This window comes from Erpetoichthys calabaricus, chromosome 2 (assembly GCF_900747795.2).
Source record: "Erpetoichthys calabaricus chromosome 2, fErpCal1.3, whole genome shotgun sequence".
Lineage (NCBI taxonomy): Eukaryota > Metazoa > Chordata > Cladistia > Polypteriformes > Polypteridae > Erpetoichthys > Erpetoichthys calabaricus.
In genome coordinates, this window is record NC_041395.2 from 95,302,116 (window position 1) to 95,321,535 (window position 19,420).

A 19,420-nucleotide genomic window follows, 5' to 3' on the forward strand; every position below is an offset into this window, starting at 1 on the left:
GAACTGCGTTTACCTCTAAATGGCGACAGACTTTGAAGTGATGCTGAAAATATCACCTGGTTAAAATGTTATTACTTGACCTGCTTTTGGTAGCAAATAGACGTTTACTGATTACATACATTCAGATAGGTGCCGTCCTCTACCTCATTTACGTGTTAGATGAATAAACAGCTAGTCTGATTTAAAGAGGCCTTAAAGTATTTGTCCAAGCCGTCCGAAACCTTTCAAAAACCTTTTCGGTTCCTTCGCCGTATCATTAGGTGCGCAGGTGCGCCAGCGTGGGCTCTGCACAAAGATGCTGGCGTAATTGGCAACACGAGTCGCTCATATTTCCGTCACTCATTCGACTTTGCGCCGCAATTGGCCCGTGTTTGTCCAATCCGCTTCATGCCCGAGAGAGCCGTCGCGCAGTGAACGCCATTTTGGCTCTTTCTGACTGTAATTGCATTTTTTACCAGCATACGCGAACGTAACAGCGGAGCCTCAATGGCTGTAGGCTCCTTTTCCTGGTATTGTAATCATCTTCTGTTTGTGTGCTTTTGACAGAAGGTTTGTGTGTTTGTTTTGAAAGTTGTCATTTATTACCATTTTATGTCTGTTTGCATAGCATTTAAATTGAAAACTGGCAGGCGATATGAAAACTCAGTCTCAACAAGCGTATTACGAGAAATATTTATTAAAACGTGCAGTCTGTCATTTAGGAAAAAAAAGAGTAGAGGAAAACTGAATTATGTGACTGCCGAGTGTACAGAGAGCCGCTGGGCCGCAACGTAATATTAAGATTCTGTTAAATACTGTTCAGTGCTGCGTCTAGCACGTTTCTGCACATATGTAGGAAGAAACATTTTAACGGGAGCGTTTATTGGAAGCCGCGTTTTTGGCGTGTGTATAGAAAAAAAGTGACTTCTGTTTCAATTATTGGTGTTGAAAACAAAGTATTTCTTTCACTGAGAAATGTACCTTTGCAGCAGATGGTTAAAGACAATTAAGATGACAATGTGTAAACAATACGTAAGGCAAATCGAATAAAAAATGAAGGCTAAATCTCCAACAAAATTTATACAGACCTGTGTATACCAGCTATTGAAGTATGAGCTTAATACTACAGCTTTTAAATTGTAAGCTTGCCTTTTCTTTTAAAATAAAGAGATTTATAAACAATTGTTTTTGATATGGGATATTAATGGGAGCTTAATTTTATTTTTTAATAAACAAGCTAATATTATGGCAAGGAAGAAAATTATGGTTTCAAAGACCCTGCTTGTGTAGAACTACCTGCTGCTATTGTCCATGTTCAGGTTTGTGTGTCGTTGTACACCTCTTTACTTCAATTACATTGCATTTGCAAACTCATTTTGGAGATCATTCGGAAGACTTGTGTAATAGTACAACAAAGCATGTGGAATGACGGAAACGTTCCACTTGTTTGAAAGCATCCAGAATTAAATATTTGATTTAACAAGGTAACAACATTTTCAAATCTGCTTAATCCAGTCCAGGGTCATCGAGGACTGGAGCCTTTCCATCACAGGGCCTGCTCACTCACGCACACACGGGCCAGTTTGGAATCAACAGTTAATATAACAGGCAAACGCCATGCTCAGTTGTTGGTATTAAACCTTATTTCAGCACATATATATTTAGATTTTAAATGAATAATAGGAACATGCTTCTTAGATGACTTTTTATATAACCGTCATTTCACTAACAGTTTTTGGTTTGTGCTTTTGTAATATATTCAGCAGTCATGCCTTCACATTCTCGTATTTTCAACCATTTTGAATGGGCCCAAGACCAGGTGACAACTCTTGGCAACTTCAAGATGAAGTGCAAGCACTGCAGTAGAGAGGTGTCAGGCTCATACAAGGCAACCTCCAATTTCTTCACACACATGAAGGTAAAGTGTCTTAACTTTTTCATAATGTGCAAACATGAATATTCCACTTTTTGATTGGTAATATTGGACAGCATGTGACCTTTATGATCTGCTTTTGTATTTCAGAGACACCATGCAGATATTCACCAGGTGCTGAAGGAGCCTCTTCTTGCAGAAACAACTAAGGTTAAGCCAACTGTCCATCGTTATGTGAATCCTCAGCAAGCTGCGTGGAAACCAACTGATCCTCGGCAGCAAGTACTTACAGATAGTCTGGTGAACTTCCTTACCCATTCTCTGCAGCCTTTATCACGTGTGGAGGATCCTTCTTTTAAAACTTTGCTAAAGTTAGCTCAACCTTCATTTGTTCTTCCAACTCAGAAGCAGCTGAGCTGTGTTCTTCTGCCTGCAAAGACAACTAGCCTTCATGTTACAATTAGTTCTCAGCTGGCAAAGATTCAGGGTCTTTGTGTGACAGTGAGTATATGGTCTAGCAAAGATACACCTTCTTTTCTTGGTATTACTGGTCACTATATTCACAATTTTAAAATTAAGCATGTCATGCTTGCTTTTAAAAGAATTGACAGTTCAGCTAATGCAGAAAGTATTGTTTTGTTTTACCAGCAAGTGTTATGTAGGTTTGGAATAGAGGACAAAGTTGTCATTGTTGTAGTTAATCATGCCTCCCGCAAACTGAGTGTTACACTTCCTGGTTTGGAACAACAATATGCTTATGAAAATGACAATAGTGCTGAATTTGATACAAATGTTGATCTTACTTACTTGCCTCAGAGCCTTAACTGCTTTTCTCACACACTTCACCTGGTTGTGCAAGATGGGTTAAAACATGCTGGAGAGATGTCTGGAATTATAAGCAAAGCTAACAGTGTTGTCAATTATTTGAATCAATTGAGCTTAGAATCTGGAAACTGTGAAGGAGAAAGTAAGAAGCAATGTCCTGATGCAGTTAGATGGAATAGCCAATTGAAGATGCTCAGATCCATCCTTAAGACGAATCAGTCCGATTTAGAACAGTTTGAAATTCCTGATAAACTCACAATGTATGAATTAAATATTATCAAAGATATTGTTGAAATCCTTAGCCCTTTTGAACTTGCTGCTGACCAAACTGAAAAAGACTCCCAAGTTACTGCTAGTTGCATCCTACCTTGTATACGTGGCCTTCGTGCCGAAATGGATGAATTGTCAAACACCTACAAATCCCAAATGGTTTCAACACTTAAAGCCTCTATTAACTGCCATTTGACTAAATATGAACATGAAGAAGCCTTTACTCTGGCAGCTGCTCTGGATCCACGTTGGAAACTTGACTGGTGTACTGTTGAAGAAGCCAGTAACATTAAGCAAATTTTGACCAACAAGGTTTCAGCTTTGGCCATGACAATTACAGAAACTTCAACAGCAGATGAGTTGTCTTCTCCTCCAAAAAAGCGTTCAAGTTTATTCAGATTTATGGCATCAGATTCCCACCGACTTCAGTTTCCCACTGCCACTGCTACACTTTCTCAGGTTGAAAGCTATTTCAGTCAGCCAAGTATTCCAGAGGATGCGGACCCGTTGGCATTTTGGGAGCAACATCAAGTGACACTTCCTCAGCTTGCTCAGCTGGCATCCATGTATCTTCCAACTCCAGCTTCGTCTGCCCCAGTGGATCATTTATTTTCAGTTGATTGTAAAGCTTTTCAGCCTGAGAAATATTCTTTCTCAAATGCAATGTTCGAGGAACTTATGTTTATCAGATGCAATGGTCAGTTGAATTGTTAATTAAAATAGTTACCACGTGTGTACATTGATAAGGTGAAAACTGACATATGGATAGACTGATATCCCATCTCCTGAAGAGTGAAACCGTTCTTTCATCTTGATAAGCTGCATATTGCTAACATAATTAAACTCTGGTAATGGTTAACACAGCCAGTCATTTTTATGTCAATTACATATGAATCTCTGACAGATTCATATTATTTGTATTTATGTGATTGACTGTTCTTTTTGGTGGTGGAAATAAGCAGCTGGTCAAGTTTTATTGGACAGTCTGCATGAAGAATTGAGAAGTGCTGAACTACACCATGTGGTATTTTTTTCTCTGTAGTAATGAACTTTCTTTATCATCTATAATCAATTCTCTGACTCGGTGGTGGCAAACAGGGTTTGAGTTGGGTGCCTGCTTGAGTTTTATTGGGCAGTGAGTATGCTACAATTGGAGCGCTTCAAATATGAAATAAGGCTTTCTCCAGTTTTACTGTATTTTTCTTTTGTTTTATATACATCTTAGTGATTTATTGTCTCTGTTGCCTTTGGTCATGTGCAGTGTTCATTGGGGTGGTGGCTGCTTGAGTTTTATTGAGCAGTATCACTGCTCAACTGTAAGACATTACAGTCTGGGAGTCAGTTTTTGTTTTATTTTTCTTAAGATTATTAATATTCTTGAATGTTCTTCAGTGTCTGCTGTGATTACCTACAGTATGTGTTTTAAATTTGGACATATTGCAGCATTTGAAGCTGTCAGGCCATTTCTCTGATGTATGAAATTTCAGTAGAGTATTTACAGTATTGCTTTAGAAAATAAATGCATAATTAGCAGTTGTTTTCGGAAAGTTCAAAATAAACTATTTTATGATAAAAAATATGAATCTGTACAATAAAGTAAACTGTTCAGATTTTAAATTGAGAATGGCATTCTGCAATGGGTGATGCTTCCCTCTCTTTCAAATGCTCCTTTCCTGTTAGCAGACCTATCTTTGTTGTCCAAATCAGTTGTGGTTTTCTTTTATGGTATGAAAGTTTGTTTATTATCGAATGAAAGCTGATTGTGTGAGCAAATAAAATACTTGTGAAATGAGCACATTATCACAGCCTTTATAACATAGGCTAATCTACTTTGAGAGTTATTAGATCAGTTATCTTACTGGATTGGGGGATCACCTCCGATGAAACATAACAGTTAGCAAGGGGTTGTGCTGTGTTCATGTTTCTCAGAAGGAAATTTCATGTAAAACCCTCTATAACTTATAGCTCCAATTGGGAAAATTTGGATGAAACAGAGTTACCCAAATTAGTTTAGTTGTTTATAACATTTATGCACCACTTCATTCAGTAATAAAAAATATGACGTGGCAAGCATCTGAATCCATATTTATAACATTAGTACAGTATGCATTTACCAAAATATATTCAATGTGCAATACCACTTATTTATTTTTCACATTTAGGTCCACTTTAAAGGAAAATCCATTTGAAAAATTATGTTCTTTAATTAAACTACAAATCTGAAATATTTGGCCTTAAGTTTTTAGGCCTAAATTTGAAGTGTTTAATTAATGAATCAATTCAACCTTTACTGTGTGAGTTTAGGTTTAATTCCTTTGCTTACATTTTATTTAATCAAAGATTTGAGAAAAGTAGAGTAGAAGGAATTGAAACTTCATCAGCACCCCCAAATAATAAAGTAAAGGTGAATAAGTTCAAAACTTGGAATAGGAAAAGTTTTTTGAACAAAAACGTAAGCATCAGTGACTCACAAATAGACATCTTGGTAATTTAATCGACACATGCAATCTAATCTGGATTTCTTTGAAATTAGGGTTTATCTGTTGTGACTGCTGTGTTTGAAATTTTGAACTTTAATAGCTCAAAACTTGAGCTTTGGGTTGAACTCATAATTCACAAAAGTCTTTCAAAGTTCGAAAAGTGTATACCAAACTTTGATCTTCTGAATTTCATAAGATTGAGCCCATTTGTTCTCCACTTACAATGTCCAGAAAAAAAATTACCATAGACACAGATCTTTCCAGAAATGGCCAAAGCATGTCATAAGGATTTCAAAACATGTTTTTCTGTTGAAAACTCAAAATCAGATTTTTTAAAGTAAAACAATACAAATATAAAATGTGGAGAAAGAAAAAAGTTTATCAGGTCAGCCAAAAATCACATTGTCTTGTCACATTATATTTGGACTGATGCAATAAATGCTTAATGTATGTAGTTTGCTTATTATTTTCTTGAAAACATTAGAGCTAATTATTATCTGTTTTGTGTAAATCAAGCAGCAAATCAACAACCAGCCTTGGATTTCTTTCAAAACGCAGTCAGGAAATGTATGTGAACATGAGGAAATGGGAAGGTGTCATGTTACAAGTGGTGTTACTTTAAAATCACATAGCATGTGAATGCAGTTTTAGAGTAAGGTTGCATCAGTGTAAATCTGCAAATGGAGAGAAATAGGGTGACGGGCCTGATGACGATTCAGCTGCTGAAAAACTACATTTTTAATTGTTCTTTTTTTTTTCTCTTTTTAAGCTTTGAATTAATTTTTGGATTGTATTCCTTTTATAACGTGTTATGTTTACTTGCTTGTTCAACTCTTCATGTTCTCAAAAACCTTAAAGAATATATATCACTAATTTATTATGTTTAATGATTGCTTCCACTCAGCCTTGCAAGATCCATAACAGCATGGATAACCAGCATTTAGTAAGGTATCGATTATTTTTCTTACTGATTCTACTTAGAATTTTTTTTTTCACTGTAATTTGTTTTATTTTGTATTTGCCTATGGAAAAGAGAATGGATGGCTAAGCATTGTTCTTTTTACAGGTTCTTTAAGAGCACTAGTATTAGGGGTGCTTTATCTGTACACAGTGTCTATTAAAGGAAAAAAAGCAAATATTTTAATTACAGGGACATTTTTCTTAAAATAACTCATGGAAAAAATGCCTTTAAAAAATCACACAGACCTTTATTTTTTTCTTGAAGTTGGCTATGATTCAGAACAGAGCAGATATGAGATTACATTTTGATTATTGGCTTTTGTAGAACATGCACATTCTTAAAGAGAGGCAATAGAACATGAAACTCCACAATAAATGAGTGTGGTATGCACTTTGAATTCACTTCAGTACTTTTTGTTGTTGTTGATTTTAATTTTTTTTAATGTATTGAATTTCCTTTTATGGAATAGGTGTTTAAAATTACTTTGCATAATTTTATTATGTGTCAGCAAAGTACAACAGTTACATTTTAGAAGTTGTTGATTCACACTTAAAGTATGCATTTGTGGAGTATTGAAGTCAGATGAAAAGGACTCCATCTAAATAAAACCAGTTGGCACTCTAAAGAGATCATAAGATGGGTATAACATCATGCCTAGGATAGAAGCTGGACCGCTAGATTGTCTGAGAGTAGTTAATCCAAAATACTTGGTGTCTTTTCTACTTGCATAGCTTAAAAACATATTTTAAGATAATGTCTATAACTTAATAAAGGTTGATTACAAATGTTAGGTAGTACAGATTTATTATATAGTATGTTAGGACAAACCTTTAATTATTTTCTCCAAACACAAACATTTCACTTATTTGAAATACTTTTGATCACTGTAGTAAGAAAACTTCTATATAGTGCCATTTTTTTTGCAATCCATTGCTTTGCTTCCAGGGTATAACCAAAGGGAATTACGATTAAAAAGCTGAGGCAACAGTCCTGTGTTCGTGAATGTTCGGAAAGAGATATTTATTTTTGCTATTATTTGTGATGAGGATTAGTTTTAAAATGTGTGCATTAAGGAACTTGTTAAATCGACTTCAGTATAATTGTATATATACCCATTTTGAGAAATAAACTTTTTCTCTTTATGCTGTTACATTGGTAATTGTGCATGATGGGTGTTGCTCTTTGTTGTGCACTTCAAAAGAATTTTTTTTTTTTATACAGTTTCAGAATATTTATTGGAAAAAATCATCAGGTTGAATTCTGTCTCATGCTCTGTCTGTATTCATTTGAACCTCTACCCATGTTGGTGCAGGTTTTACCCCCTGCTTTCATCACCTAGCCCAAAAGGCGTGATAGGTTGGTCGCTCTAAATAAGCCCGTGTGTGAGCTTGCTCTTCAAGGAAATGGTGACCTACTCCAGATGTACTTCCTTCCTTGTGTCTGACACTGTTGGGATAGGGTCTGTTCCCTGCAGCGTTAAACTGGATTAAGTGGATTGAAAAACGGATGAAGGGATGGACATGTCTTCCATTAATGATGCACAACACTTGATAACTTTGTGTATTAAGGTAACGTAAATCTTATTTAGATAAAAAACTATTTCAACCTAGAATGTAAATGTTAAGTGATAATTGCTTATAATCGTTCAATTATTACTCACTAAATATATTAAACTTATGGTGCAATAGACTAGCAGATTTAGTATGAGTCATTTTATAAAGATTAATTCTTGGACAAGAATAAAATTTAAGTTAGTAAACCTATAACATTCTACATCAATTTTGTAGATTTTTAAGACAATATTTGCAATGCAGTACAACTTTTTTTTCTTTTTTTTTACATAGCATTCTTCACTGATTGCAGGCGCAGTGTGCCATTGAACAATTCTCAGTTAAAAGTATAGATGATACTAATTACTAAATACAGAATTGGTACACCTATAAATGCAGATTTGCTAAAACATATAGTAAAAAGTACAATTAAACCTAAATGGAAACCAACAGTATGTGTCCATTAATTAATCAATGAACTATGGCCAGTTGAAAACAATGGAGATTAAAATTGTACAAGAGAAACTCAAAACAAAATCACAGTTCTGGAGACCTCTGCCAACTGGCCGCCTACCTGCTTGTGGATTTTCTATAGAGGACTCTGTGCTGGCCATCCAATCAGATGAGAGAATCTTTCTATCTGATGATTCTAGTGCTCTTTTATCTGAGATGACTTTCCCATATATAGGAGAGCAGTAGAGCAGTGGCACCAAGTGCCACATCCAGATACCGAGAAGAGTAACAAAATACAAGAGGGTTAGTAATGGTTTAAAATATAGTGATATCTCTGTTTCTGTATGAATGACTAACAAACAGAAATGTGGTATGCATAGTTAATCAGCAGCTCTAGTCAGGGCATGCTAGACTAGTGAATCTTCAGCCTGGATTTAAAAGCTGAGACTGAAAGGGAATCTCTTATATTAGCAGTCAGATCATTCCCTAGCCTTGGGGCTGTGTAACTAAAAGCTTGACCACCTTGTATTATTTTACTTATCCTTTGAATCTTGAACAAGCTTGTATCTTGAGAGCTCAATGTGTGCTCTGGTTTGTAAGTAATGATAAGCTCAGAGAAGTAGGCTGGGCTTTTGCCTTTTAAGGCTTTATATGTTAAAGGAGGGTTTTGAAATCAGTCCTAAGCTTAACTGAGAACCAGTGAAAGGACTTCAGAACTGGAGTTGTCTGTTTGTATTTTCTGGTTCATGTAATAATTCTTGCAGCAGCATTTTGAATTACCTGAAGCTGCATAAGGAACAATTTGAACAGCCAGTAAGTAATGCTTTGCAATAGTCAGTCCTACTAGAAATAAATACATGAAATAATTTCTCAGTATTTTGCATGTTTAGAGAACATCTTAATCTTCCAACATTTTTAAGATGGAAAAAACATGTTTTGGATAGGTTTGTAATGTGTGTTTAAAATGACATGCTAGTATCAAAAATAACACCTAAATTGCATACTGATTCAGTAAAACTAATGGTGATTCCATCTGAGTTTAAGAGTGACAAAATCTTGTTCTGGTCACCATCATACCCTCCAATAACTAACATCCTGTTTTTCTGTATTCAGTGACAAATAGTTCTCATCCATCCACTGTTTTAAGTCACTGACACAATTAATTAAGGACAGCATGTGAGAAACGTCATTTGGTCTAAAAGAAAGATATAATTGGGTGTCCTCTGCATATAAGTGAAAATTAGTATACAGTAATCCCTCCTCCATCGCGGGGGTTGCGTTCCAGAGCCACCCGCGAAATAGGAAAATCCGCGAAGTAGAAACCATATGTTTATATGGTTATTTTTAGAATGTCATGCTTGGGTCACTGATTTGCGCAGAAACACAGGAGGTTGTAGAGAGACAGGAACGTTATTCAAACACTGCAAACAAACATTTGTCTCTTTTTCAAAAGTTTAAACTGTGCTCCATGACAAGACAGAGATGACAGTTCTGTCTAACAATTAAAAGAATGCAAACATATCTTCCTTTTCAAAGGAGTGCAAAGCAAGCAGTCAAAAAAAAAATCAATACGGCTTTTTGGCTTTTAAGTATGCGAAGCACCGCCGGTACAAAGCTGTTGAAGGCGGCAGCTCACACCCCCTCTGTCAGGAGCAGGAAGAGAGAGAGAGAGATAGCGAGAGACAGATAAAAAAAATCAATACGTGCCCTTTGAGCTTTTAAGTATGCGAAGCTCCGTGCAGCCTGTCCTTCAGGAAGCAGCTGCACACAGCCCCCCTGCTCACACCCCCCTACGTCAGCGCAAGAGAGAGAGAGAGAGAAAGTAAGCTGGATAGCTTCTCAGCCATCTGCCAATAGCGTCCCTTGTATGAAATCAACTGGGCAAACCAACTGAGGAAGCATGTACCAGAAATTAAAAGACCTATTGTCCGCAGAAACCCGCGAAGCAGCGAAAAATCCGCAATATATATTTAAATATGCTTACATATAAAATCCGCGATGGAGTGAAGCCGCGAAAGGCGAAGCGCGATATAGCGAGGGATCACTGTATTATCTAATGATAGTTCCCAACGGAAGCATGTAAAGTGAATACAACTGAGCCCTGTGGAACACCACATTTAGCTTTTGAGTATAATGATGGAGTACTGTCAGCACATTTCCGTCCATAGTGGTAACGATTTGATAAATAAGAACTAAACCAGGCAAGCGTAGTGTCTGTGAACCAATGAAATTTTCCACCCTCTCTAATAAAATAGAATTGTTAATGGTGTGAAACACTGGGCATAAATCTAACAACACAGATACCTATACTGTCTCGTGTGCAGCTTTCTCAAGATTGCAGAGCCTGGAGACGGCCTTAGTGGAAACAGCATTAAAAAACTTGGTAAAGGGGTGAGTCTGACATTAGGCAGTCATTTTCAACTGGCAACTAACGTCCGTTCACTTGGTGTGGTAACTGTGTTAACATACAGTGGATACAAGTCAGGCACCTCAGGTTTAAAGCGCAACTCTTGTGCAGTAGCAAAGTGACATGCTAGAGTCTGCCAATAGAGATTTAGACTGAAAGTTTTGAGAAAACCTCTTTCATATCTGCTACCATTATATTAATGAGAACTACAATCTTGTGTCAAGGATGCTTTTTGCGACTCCGTTCAAAGCAAGCATGTATAAAACGGGTGAAAACATTTGCACCTTTTACTGTTTGAAAATGTTAAGCTTTCAGAATTGACTGTTATTGACCGAAGAGCAAACATGACCACTGCCTTGCACAGCTACACCAGATTAAACTGTAGTGCCCACATTCTTTTATTTATTTATTAATTAATTTTTATTGTAATCATTCCATACAAATAGATCAATTTATAACCAAACAAAATTGAAGACAAATCAAACCCCACCCCTGAGAAGGAGAGCTTAGCCAAAGGAGAATTGCTTGAGGCTTTTTAATAAGGCAACAATAAACAAAAGAAAGGGAGAAATAAATATATAGGTAAATAAGAAATGGAGAAGGGAATTAAATGCAGTAATAGTTATTTCTCTTATTCTAAAATAATATTGATTAGATCCTGCCAGGTTTTGAAAAAATTTTGTACAGATCCTCTAACTGAGAATTTTATTTTTTCCAGTTTCAAATAATATAAAACATCGGTTTCCCATTGACTTATCAGAGGAGAGTTAGGATTCTTCCAATTTAACAAAATAAGTCTGCGTGCTGTAAAAACATAAAATGTAATTGAACAAAATGTATGTGTGTAAGTACAGAAAATAGGACAGAATGATCAAACTTGTTTGTGTTTTGCGTACGTGACAAAAAAGCATATATACTTTCTGGAAGTTTTCTTTCAATGATGTGTGTGACAAGAAAATATACCTTTATGGTAAAGACTTTACCAATTGGAATAATACAAAATGAGTCAGGACGCTATTTTTATTGCTTACATGGTCAACGATCAGGAGACTAGAAAGGTATAAAAGAGCAAGGATATCTGTGCTCGAGGCAGATGAAGTGCGGTGTCCTAGGACTGTATTTCTCTGTCATTTTACCCTTGTCTGGTATGTATCAATAAAAGGTTTTTACTAATTTTAATTTTCTTCTCTGTCTTCAGTCACAAAAAGTGTCCACAGTGCCAAAAGTGTAGTGAATGCAATCACGGTTTGCTTGTCCTTCTCCACTTCAAGTCCGTCTGGGAGAACACCGAACACAGCTGTTAATGGGTTAGGAGGGATTGTGATACCAAGGCTGTCTGAAAGGCACTTAAAAATTTTGGTCCAAAATGATGTTAGCTTGGTGCAGGCCCAGAACACGTGACCCAGTGAGGCAGGAGCTTGGTTGCAGCGTTCGCAGGTTGGATCTTGCCCTGGAAACATTTTGGACAGTTTTAAGCGAGACAGATGAGCTTGATATATAATTTTTAGTTGAATAATTCTATGCTTTGCACATATGGAGCTCGAGTGAATTCTCTGCTTTGCTACCTTCCACTCCTTTTCTGATATATTGATTAAGAGATCTTCTTCCCAATGTCCTCTTGAATCTTTGAAAGGTAGGGACTCTAGTAGGATTTTATATAGTGCGGAAATTGTGTTTAATTCCTCGAAACTGAGCAGTATTTTTTCCAGCGTTGTGGAGGGTGCGAGGTGGGGAAAATCGGGCAATTTCTGTTTAACAAAATTTCTAATTTGAAGATAGTGAAACAAATGTAGTGCCCACATTCTTAACACAATTCTCTCAAGTGTTTTTGCACCAGCAGTGATGGAGAGTGGTAGCGCAGCTGCCTTGCAGTAAGGAGATCATGGGTTTGCGTTTTGAGTCCTCTCTGCATGGAAAGTGCTCTATAAATGTAACAAATTAAAACACCAAAAGTTGCACAACTTCTTGCTAATGTAAAAAAAGTCAGGTGTATCAAACATACTGGACAGCAAGGTAAGCTCACAAGGTCACAAACAGTCTGTGGAGACAAAATGGAACTCAGGCTTATGAACCATGCGTGACTTAATGTCTTAATGGAAGCAATGTGTTTCTGCAAGCGGGAGCAGGGCGCAGGTTTAAAAAAATCAGTCCTGTGCAGACCTCTAGCGCAAGGCTAATACAGTATTACATTTGTGAGGTTACACTGAAATCTGGGATCTTATACTGTCAAATTTCTCGTTAAAGAACTTCATAGTCTCCACTGCTAATGTCAGTATTTATTCTGCACTGTGGTTCTGAATTCCCATTTGTTAGATTATCTTTGTGAACTGTTTAAAACAGTGGCTAATTACTATTGTTACCTCTTAATGTAGAATAGTAATCTGAGTGAGCTATAAAGAGAACTTTTTTTTTATACTTTTTAACACTTTCTGTCCATGTAGTTTAGAAGACCTTTGTTGCTCGCCATCTATGCTTCAGTTTTTGACACTCAAATTTAAGAGTTTGAGTATTCTCATTAAACCAGGGTGAGTTTCTATGCACTCTAATCACTTTTGTTTTAATGAGAGTTTCTGTATCTAAGGCATTTTTTAAAGTCTCATTATAATTTATTAGCTGATCCAAATTGTTTTCAACAATTAAAGTCGAGTTTCTCGAAATATCAGCAAATTTTGATGAGTTATAATTTAGATGTTGAACTGTCCTCGTTTTAATTGGTGAGTATACTGGCAAGGGCAGAAGCAAAACATAATTTAAAGGTTTAATATTTAAATTTTGATTCTCAACTCCATAAATAATAATTGGATCTAATGTGTGTTTATGACTATGTGTCAGGCCATTGACAAACTGGCAAAACTCTACTGAATTTAACAAATAAGTAAAGAATCTGGTGAAAGTGACAGTTTCCACATCAGTGGGTGTATTTAAATCTCCCATCAATATTACATGATCGTAATTTATGGCTAAACCAGATAAAAGGCTGCCAAATTCAGTCATGCATTTTGAATATGGCCCTGGTGGTCTGTAGACTAATGTTACAGTTGTGCTGGAATCTTGTTTTAATATCTAATACAGGTGCCTCAAAGGATATAAATGTGTCTAGGTTTGTAGAGGCAGTTAGCAGTTTGTCACATATAGTTATCCCAAGGACACTTTGACCAGTACAGTAATCCCTCCTCCATCGCGGGGGTTGCGTTCCAGAGCCACCCGCGAAATAGGAAAATCCGCGAAGTAGAAACCATACGTTTATATGGTTATTTTTAGAATGTCATGCTTGGGTCACAGATTTGCGCAGAAACACAGGAGGTTGTAGAGAGACAGGAACGTTATTCAAACACTGCAAACAAACATTTGTCTCTTTTTCAAAAGTTTAAACTGTGCTCCATGACAAGACAGAGATGACAGTTCTGTTTCACAATTAAAAGAATGCAAACATATCTTCCTTTTCAAAGGAGTGCAAAGCAAGCAGTCAAAAAAAAAATCAATACGGCTTTTAAGTATGCGAAGCACCGCTGGTACAAAGCTGTTGAAGGCGGCAGCTCACACCCCCTCTGTCAGGAGCAGGAAGAGAGAGAGAGAGAGATAGCGAGAGACAGATAAAAAAAATCAATACGTGCCCTTTGAGCTTTTAAGTATGCGAAGCTCCGTGCAGCCTGTCCTTCAGGAAGCAGCTGCACACAGCCCCCCTGCTCACACCCCCTACGTCAGCGCAAGAGACAGAGAGAGAAAGTTAGCTGGATAGCTTTTCAGCCATCTGCCAATAGCGTCCCTTGTATGAAATCAACTGGGCAAACCAACTGAGGAAGCATGTACCAGAAATTAAAAGACCTATTGTCCGCAGAAACCCGCGAAGCAGCGAAAAATCCGCGATATATATTTAAATATGCTTACATATAAAATCCGCGATGGAGTGAAGCCGCGAAAGGCGAAGCGCGATATAGCGAGGGATCACTGTATCTCTTGATTTATCATGAAGGAATGTATGACCGTTTGGTGATGCCTTTGGTAAGGGAGTAGAGTCAGATTTACTAAGCCAGGTTTCATTGAGAAAACACAAATCAGGGTTTGTACTTAACATAATTTCCCAATACAGCAAATATTTACTAACCAGCATTTTAAATTGCAAGAATGTTTCTGTACTGGTTTTATATTTGTTTTAATTTGATTTAAATGACTACTACAGGTACCACTAGTGAAGGATCTGATTTTAACTCTTGGGCTAATTATACTCTCTATATTTCAGTTTCAGCTTATCAAAAGAGCTCTAAAGTGTTGCCTTTGTAACTCTTTAAATCTTTGTTATAGGAAATTTGTTTTAGCTCATTGCTGGAGTTTCAAAAAGTTCTGTGCATTTTGTGCACAGTAAAATTCCCTGAGTTTTCATTCATACACATCTTGGGAAACTAAAGTCCTCACCCTGATTTATTGGTTTGTGGCACATTTAAATGTGTTTTTTTTTTTGTTTTTGCCATTTTACATTTAAATGACTAAATTCATGATTTATTTTCTTCTTTTTACTGTAAGTTGAAGGTAACATTGTGTTTATCTGAAGAACATTGCTTAACTAGGTGAAAAGGCTAGTTTGCTTAACTAACAAAAGGTCATGTGAAAAGCTGTTATTATCAGCATGTCATTCCCATAAAACAAACTTAATAATAGAACAATGTACAGTATGTGTAAAATCATCATAAGAAATCAAAAGATGTATCAAGGCTATTTATATAGAATGACAAAGTTTATACTTTATTTTCTGATGGAGAATTTCAAGGATAAAAAAGCCACAATGCTTTCTGAGAAACTGAGTTTCATCGAAATCAGTTGTTTGACTATAACCATTGTATATCATACAGACATGATCATGGCTATGGTTTACAAACTTAAAGTACTCTTTTCCATTGAAAATCCTTTATGTGTTCATTTTATGATGATAAAAAAAGTGCAACATTCAACAATATTCTGAAGCTTACAGAAGCATTAAAGTAGCCAACAGATGAAGTAATTTGTGCCATGGCTTTGGTAAATTCAGTGAGCATAGCCATTATTTTAAAATAAAATTACATTTCAAATGAAAAAAAAAAAAAATTCAAACGTTATCTGGCATTGATAAGCTCTGCCCCCAATTCTAGATTGAATTAAGTGGGACATTAAATTATCTGAAAACAAACACTGTTCAAAGCTATACAGTACTTTAACTTGCATAGATTGAACTTTAGCATTGCCTTAAATACATTGTGATTCTGTGAAATATTAACACTAGATAAGATAACACAAACCAGCACTTAGAAAATTGTACTTCATAGGTTAAAAGACCCCAGCCAATTGAGTCAGCCACTGCTGCTTAGAGAGCATTAATTACAGATTAATGTTTCAAATGAAAATGTATAGGTTTATAGAGTTAATATTGTCATGCGTACAGAATATAGTGATTGTTAATTCAGTATCACTTTCATTCCCATGCTCCGTTATCTACCGTGTGGAGTTTTCCACCTGCTACTTTGGGGATTACAGCAGGTTCCCTGTTTTCTTCCCTCCGTGTTCTCCATCTTCTTTCAACGTTCTCAAGTTCTCAAGTGTGCAGTTTCATAATTGCCTCAATATGAGTGAGTGTGGTATTGTATGGCCAGGGATCCTTTCCAGGATTGACTCTTGCCTTATTGTCCATGTTAAAGGACCTTTTAAAAGATTCAGTTAGTGTTTGTATAGGGCACGCTGTGACAAGTTTTATATCTGTAATGCAAATAAGGTCAGTTTCATAGATAAATTAAAAACTTTGTATAGTTGGAAGTTTACAGTATGAAAATTTCATTTTTATTTTGCTACATGATGTTTGAAAATATTTACTGAAAGCAGGAAAGAGAACTGTCCAAATAATGTCTGCTATAATTAATATATTTTACCTAGATGAGATGAAACAACAGCACAGTGGCGCAGTGGGTAGCGCTGCTGCCTTGCAGTTAGGAGACCCGGGTTCGCTTCCCAGGTCCTCCCTGCATGGAGTTTGCATGTTCTCTGCGTGGGTTTCCTCCCACAGACCAAAGCCATACAGGCTAGGTGCACTGGCGATTATTAATTGTCCCTAGTGTGTTTGTGTGTGTGTGTGTGTGTGTGTGTGCGCGCCCCCTGCAGTGGACTGGCGCCCTTCCCGGGGTTTGTTTCCAGAACGTACTAAGATGATGTAAGGATTCACAAAGTCACTGCAGCAGCACATCACTACTACGAATGTCACACTACTGCTACTAGCGTGACTGTCAACTTTACATTGATACATCAATAAGTAAGATAAAGTAAATATAAAGCCTCCACCAAGTACTACCATGTTTCCCCGAAATTAAGACCCACTACAAAAATAAGCCCTAGCATGATTTTCAGTCTGCTCAGTAATATAAGCCCTCGTCAAGATCATCAGCTGAAAAGTAAAGCACCTAAGGCCAGGTTTATACTTCACGAAATGCGACGCATGTGCCCAAAACATCCATTAAATTCCGAGGACATCTTGCCACAATATCCCTGAAAAGGATGTTTAATGATTACATCCATCAGTTAGGGGATGCGCCCATTCCAGCATCATCGGCACAAGACAGAAGCAAAATCCCTGGACGAGGGATCAGCTCATCGCAAGGTAAACACAAGCACACACACACACTAACGTCATTGTAGTTTCACCAAATATCCAAACCTTCATGTCTTTGGATGGAAAACTGAGCCCACTGTGGAAACCCACCAGGGAAACATGCAAACTCCAGGCAGGGATCACAAGGTACGTGACTCCCTGCGAGACAGCAGCGCTACCGCTCTGCCACAGTGCCACTCCATATGTGTAACTATTAGCAGTATTTATTATTTAAACAAAGTTAACGATTTATCTGTAAATGTAACATACATATTTTTAATGCATTTCATCATGAAAGTGATTTCAAGTGTAAATCTAAGAATTCTAAATATGCAGAGAGCTGGAATATTATAAATTTAATGTGATCTGTGTGGCAAAACTGCTGTCAGGTCAGGAAGAAGCTCCTGAAGCGAGTAGCGATTAACAACTGGGATGACGTTTACGATGGTCTACTTTAATGACAAAGTAAACTACGGGATTAAAGTGGACATTTCGGGTTTAAAGCCGAAATTTCCACTTTAATCATAAAATAAACATTTTCATTATGTCCTTATTTTCTTTTCCTCTGTGGCTCAAATACGCCGCTGTACATTCTGATGGTATTGCAAGGTACAAAAAAAAAAAAAGACGGCACAGAAGATGGTATGTGAGACTTTTAAAATGTATCGTGTCATTACGTTGGGGAATATGCAACGCTTAAATTTTAAAGCACCACGAATGTGTTTGTATGTCGGCATTTTGCTTCACCACATCAAATCATTCATCAAACATTGAAGCAGGCCCATCGATCTGCAAAGCGGCTGGAGTAGCAAGAAATTCAGGCTGGAATTCAGGGTTTGAATGTGGAGAGTTATGACGATATTCCAAAAGAAGATGACATGACTGTATTTGGATAAATGTATATTGTTGTACATGAATAAATATAAGATATCCCCTGAAAATAAGCCCTAGTGCATCTTTTGGAGCAAAAATTAATATAAGACCCCCTCTTATTTTTGGGGAAACACGGTAGTATTTCACTAAAGTGAATCTGTACTTGAAAAAGATGATCACACAATGTTTTGTTTTAATTGCAATGTATATTATTTGGGGGTATTTTCCGTACGTCGCTTAAATCATCCGAGATCGGATGCCTCATCTTGGATGAGCTAATGCCAGTGAAAATCATCCGGGATAAGTCGGTTTTTCAAATGCAGTTGTGTAGTAGATTAGTTCAGCTGGATCTAATCATCCAAGATGAATGCGCGCACCTGTGCTGATTGAAAAGCCCATATATATTGAGCCTAGAAAACATGATCAGCAAGTCTTTGATAGGCTGTAACAAAATGACGAAAGAACGGGCGCATTTTTTTTTTTCCATGCAAGCAGAGCAAGACCTTTTATTAGAAGAACATGAAGAATTTCAAGATTTAATATGCACAAGGGGTAACACTGCAAAAGCAGCCCAAACCAGAAAAGACGGCTGGCAAAAAGTGGCTGACAAATTAAACGCTAAATAGTGTGCCTTGTACTTACTGAACGCAGCGTTTCATTTCCTGTGTGTCAGATTAATTATTATTTAATACGTCATAATTCCAGATCAAACATGAGCACAAGGAGAACATTGGAACAGGTTAAAGTGAAGTACAAGAATATTCTTCAAACTGGTAAATATTGGTATATAACTATTTAAAGAATTGTTGACATAAAGAATCATATATAATGTAAAGAACATTAATTTTAAAGCTAATAAGAAGGCAGACAAGCAAAAAACAGGTGGAGGTCCACGCGGTCCAGACCTAACCCCTGACAGTATGCATTGCTTTGAGGTTTTTTGGAAGCAGCACTTTTTTATATACTGTAGGCGATGCAGAAAATCTAACTAAAAGTGCAGTTTGCCAGTCAATTCGTAAAGTCTGTTTGGCTCTAAAATATTTCCTTCGGGTTTTCATTGTGTTTCCTGGACACCTGCGTGTGCAGACAATAAAAGAGGCGTTTCATGCCATTGCAGGTAGGTAATACACAGGCAAAAATAC

The 19,420-nt window shown here is 36.8% G+C and overlaps 1 protein-coding gene across 4 annotated transcripts; it reads left to right on the plus strand.

Moving 5' to 3' along the window:
• Nucleotides 1–373: 373 nt before the first annotated feature.
• On the plus strand, nt 374–4,524 carry si:dkey-109j17.5 (zinc finger BED domain-containing protein 4). 4 transcript variants are annotated; one of them, XM_028794169.2, is made up of 3 exons: nt 374–549; nt 1,743–1,897; nt 2,003–4,524. In XM_028794169.2, exons 2-3 carry the CDS (start codon nt 1,748–1,750, stop codon nt 3,659–3,661), a joined length of 1,809 nt encoding a protein of 602 aa, XP_028650002.1. In that variant the 5' UTR covers nt 374–549; nt 1,743–1,747; the 3' UTR covers nt 3,662–4,524. The 4 variants fall into 4 exon arrangements, with proteins under 4 accessions (XP_028650002.1, XP_028650003.1, XP_028650004.1 ...); XM_028794170.2 differs by having other exon boundaries at nt 1,746–1,897; XM_028794171.2 differs by having other exon boundaries at nt 374–509.
• Nucleotides 4,525–19,420: the final 14,896 nt, after the last annotated feature.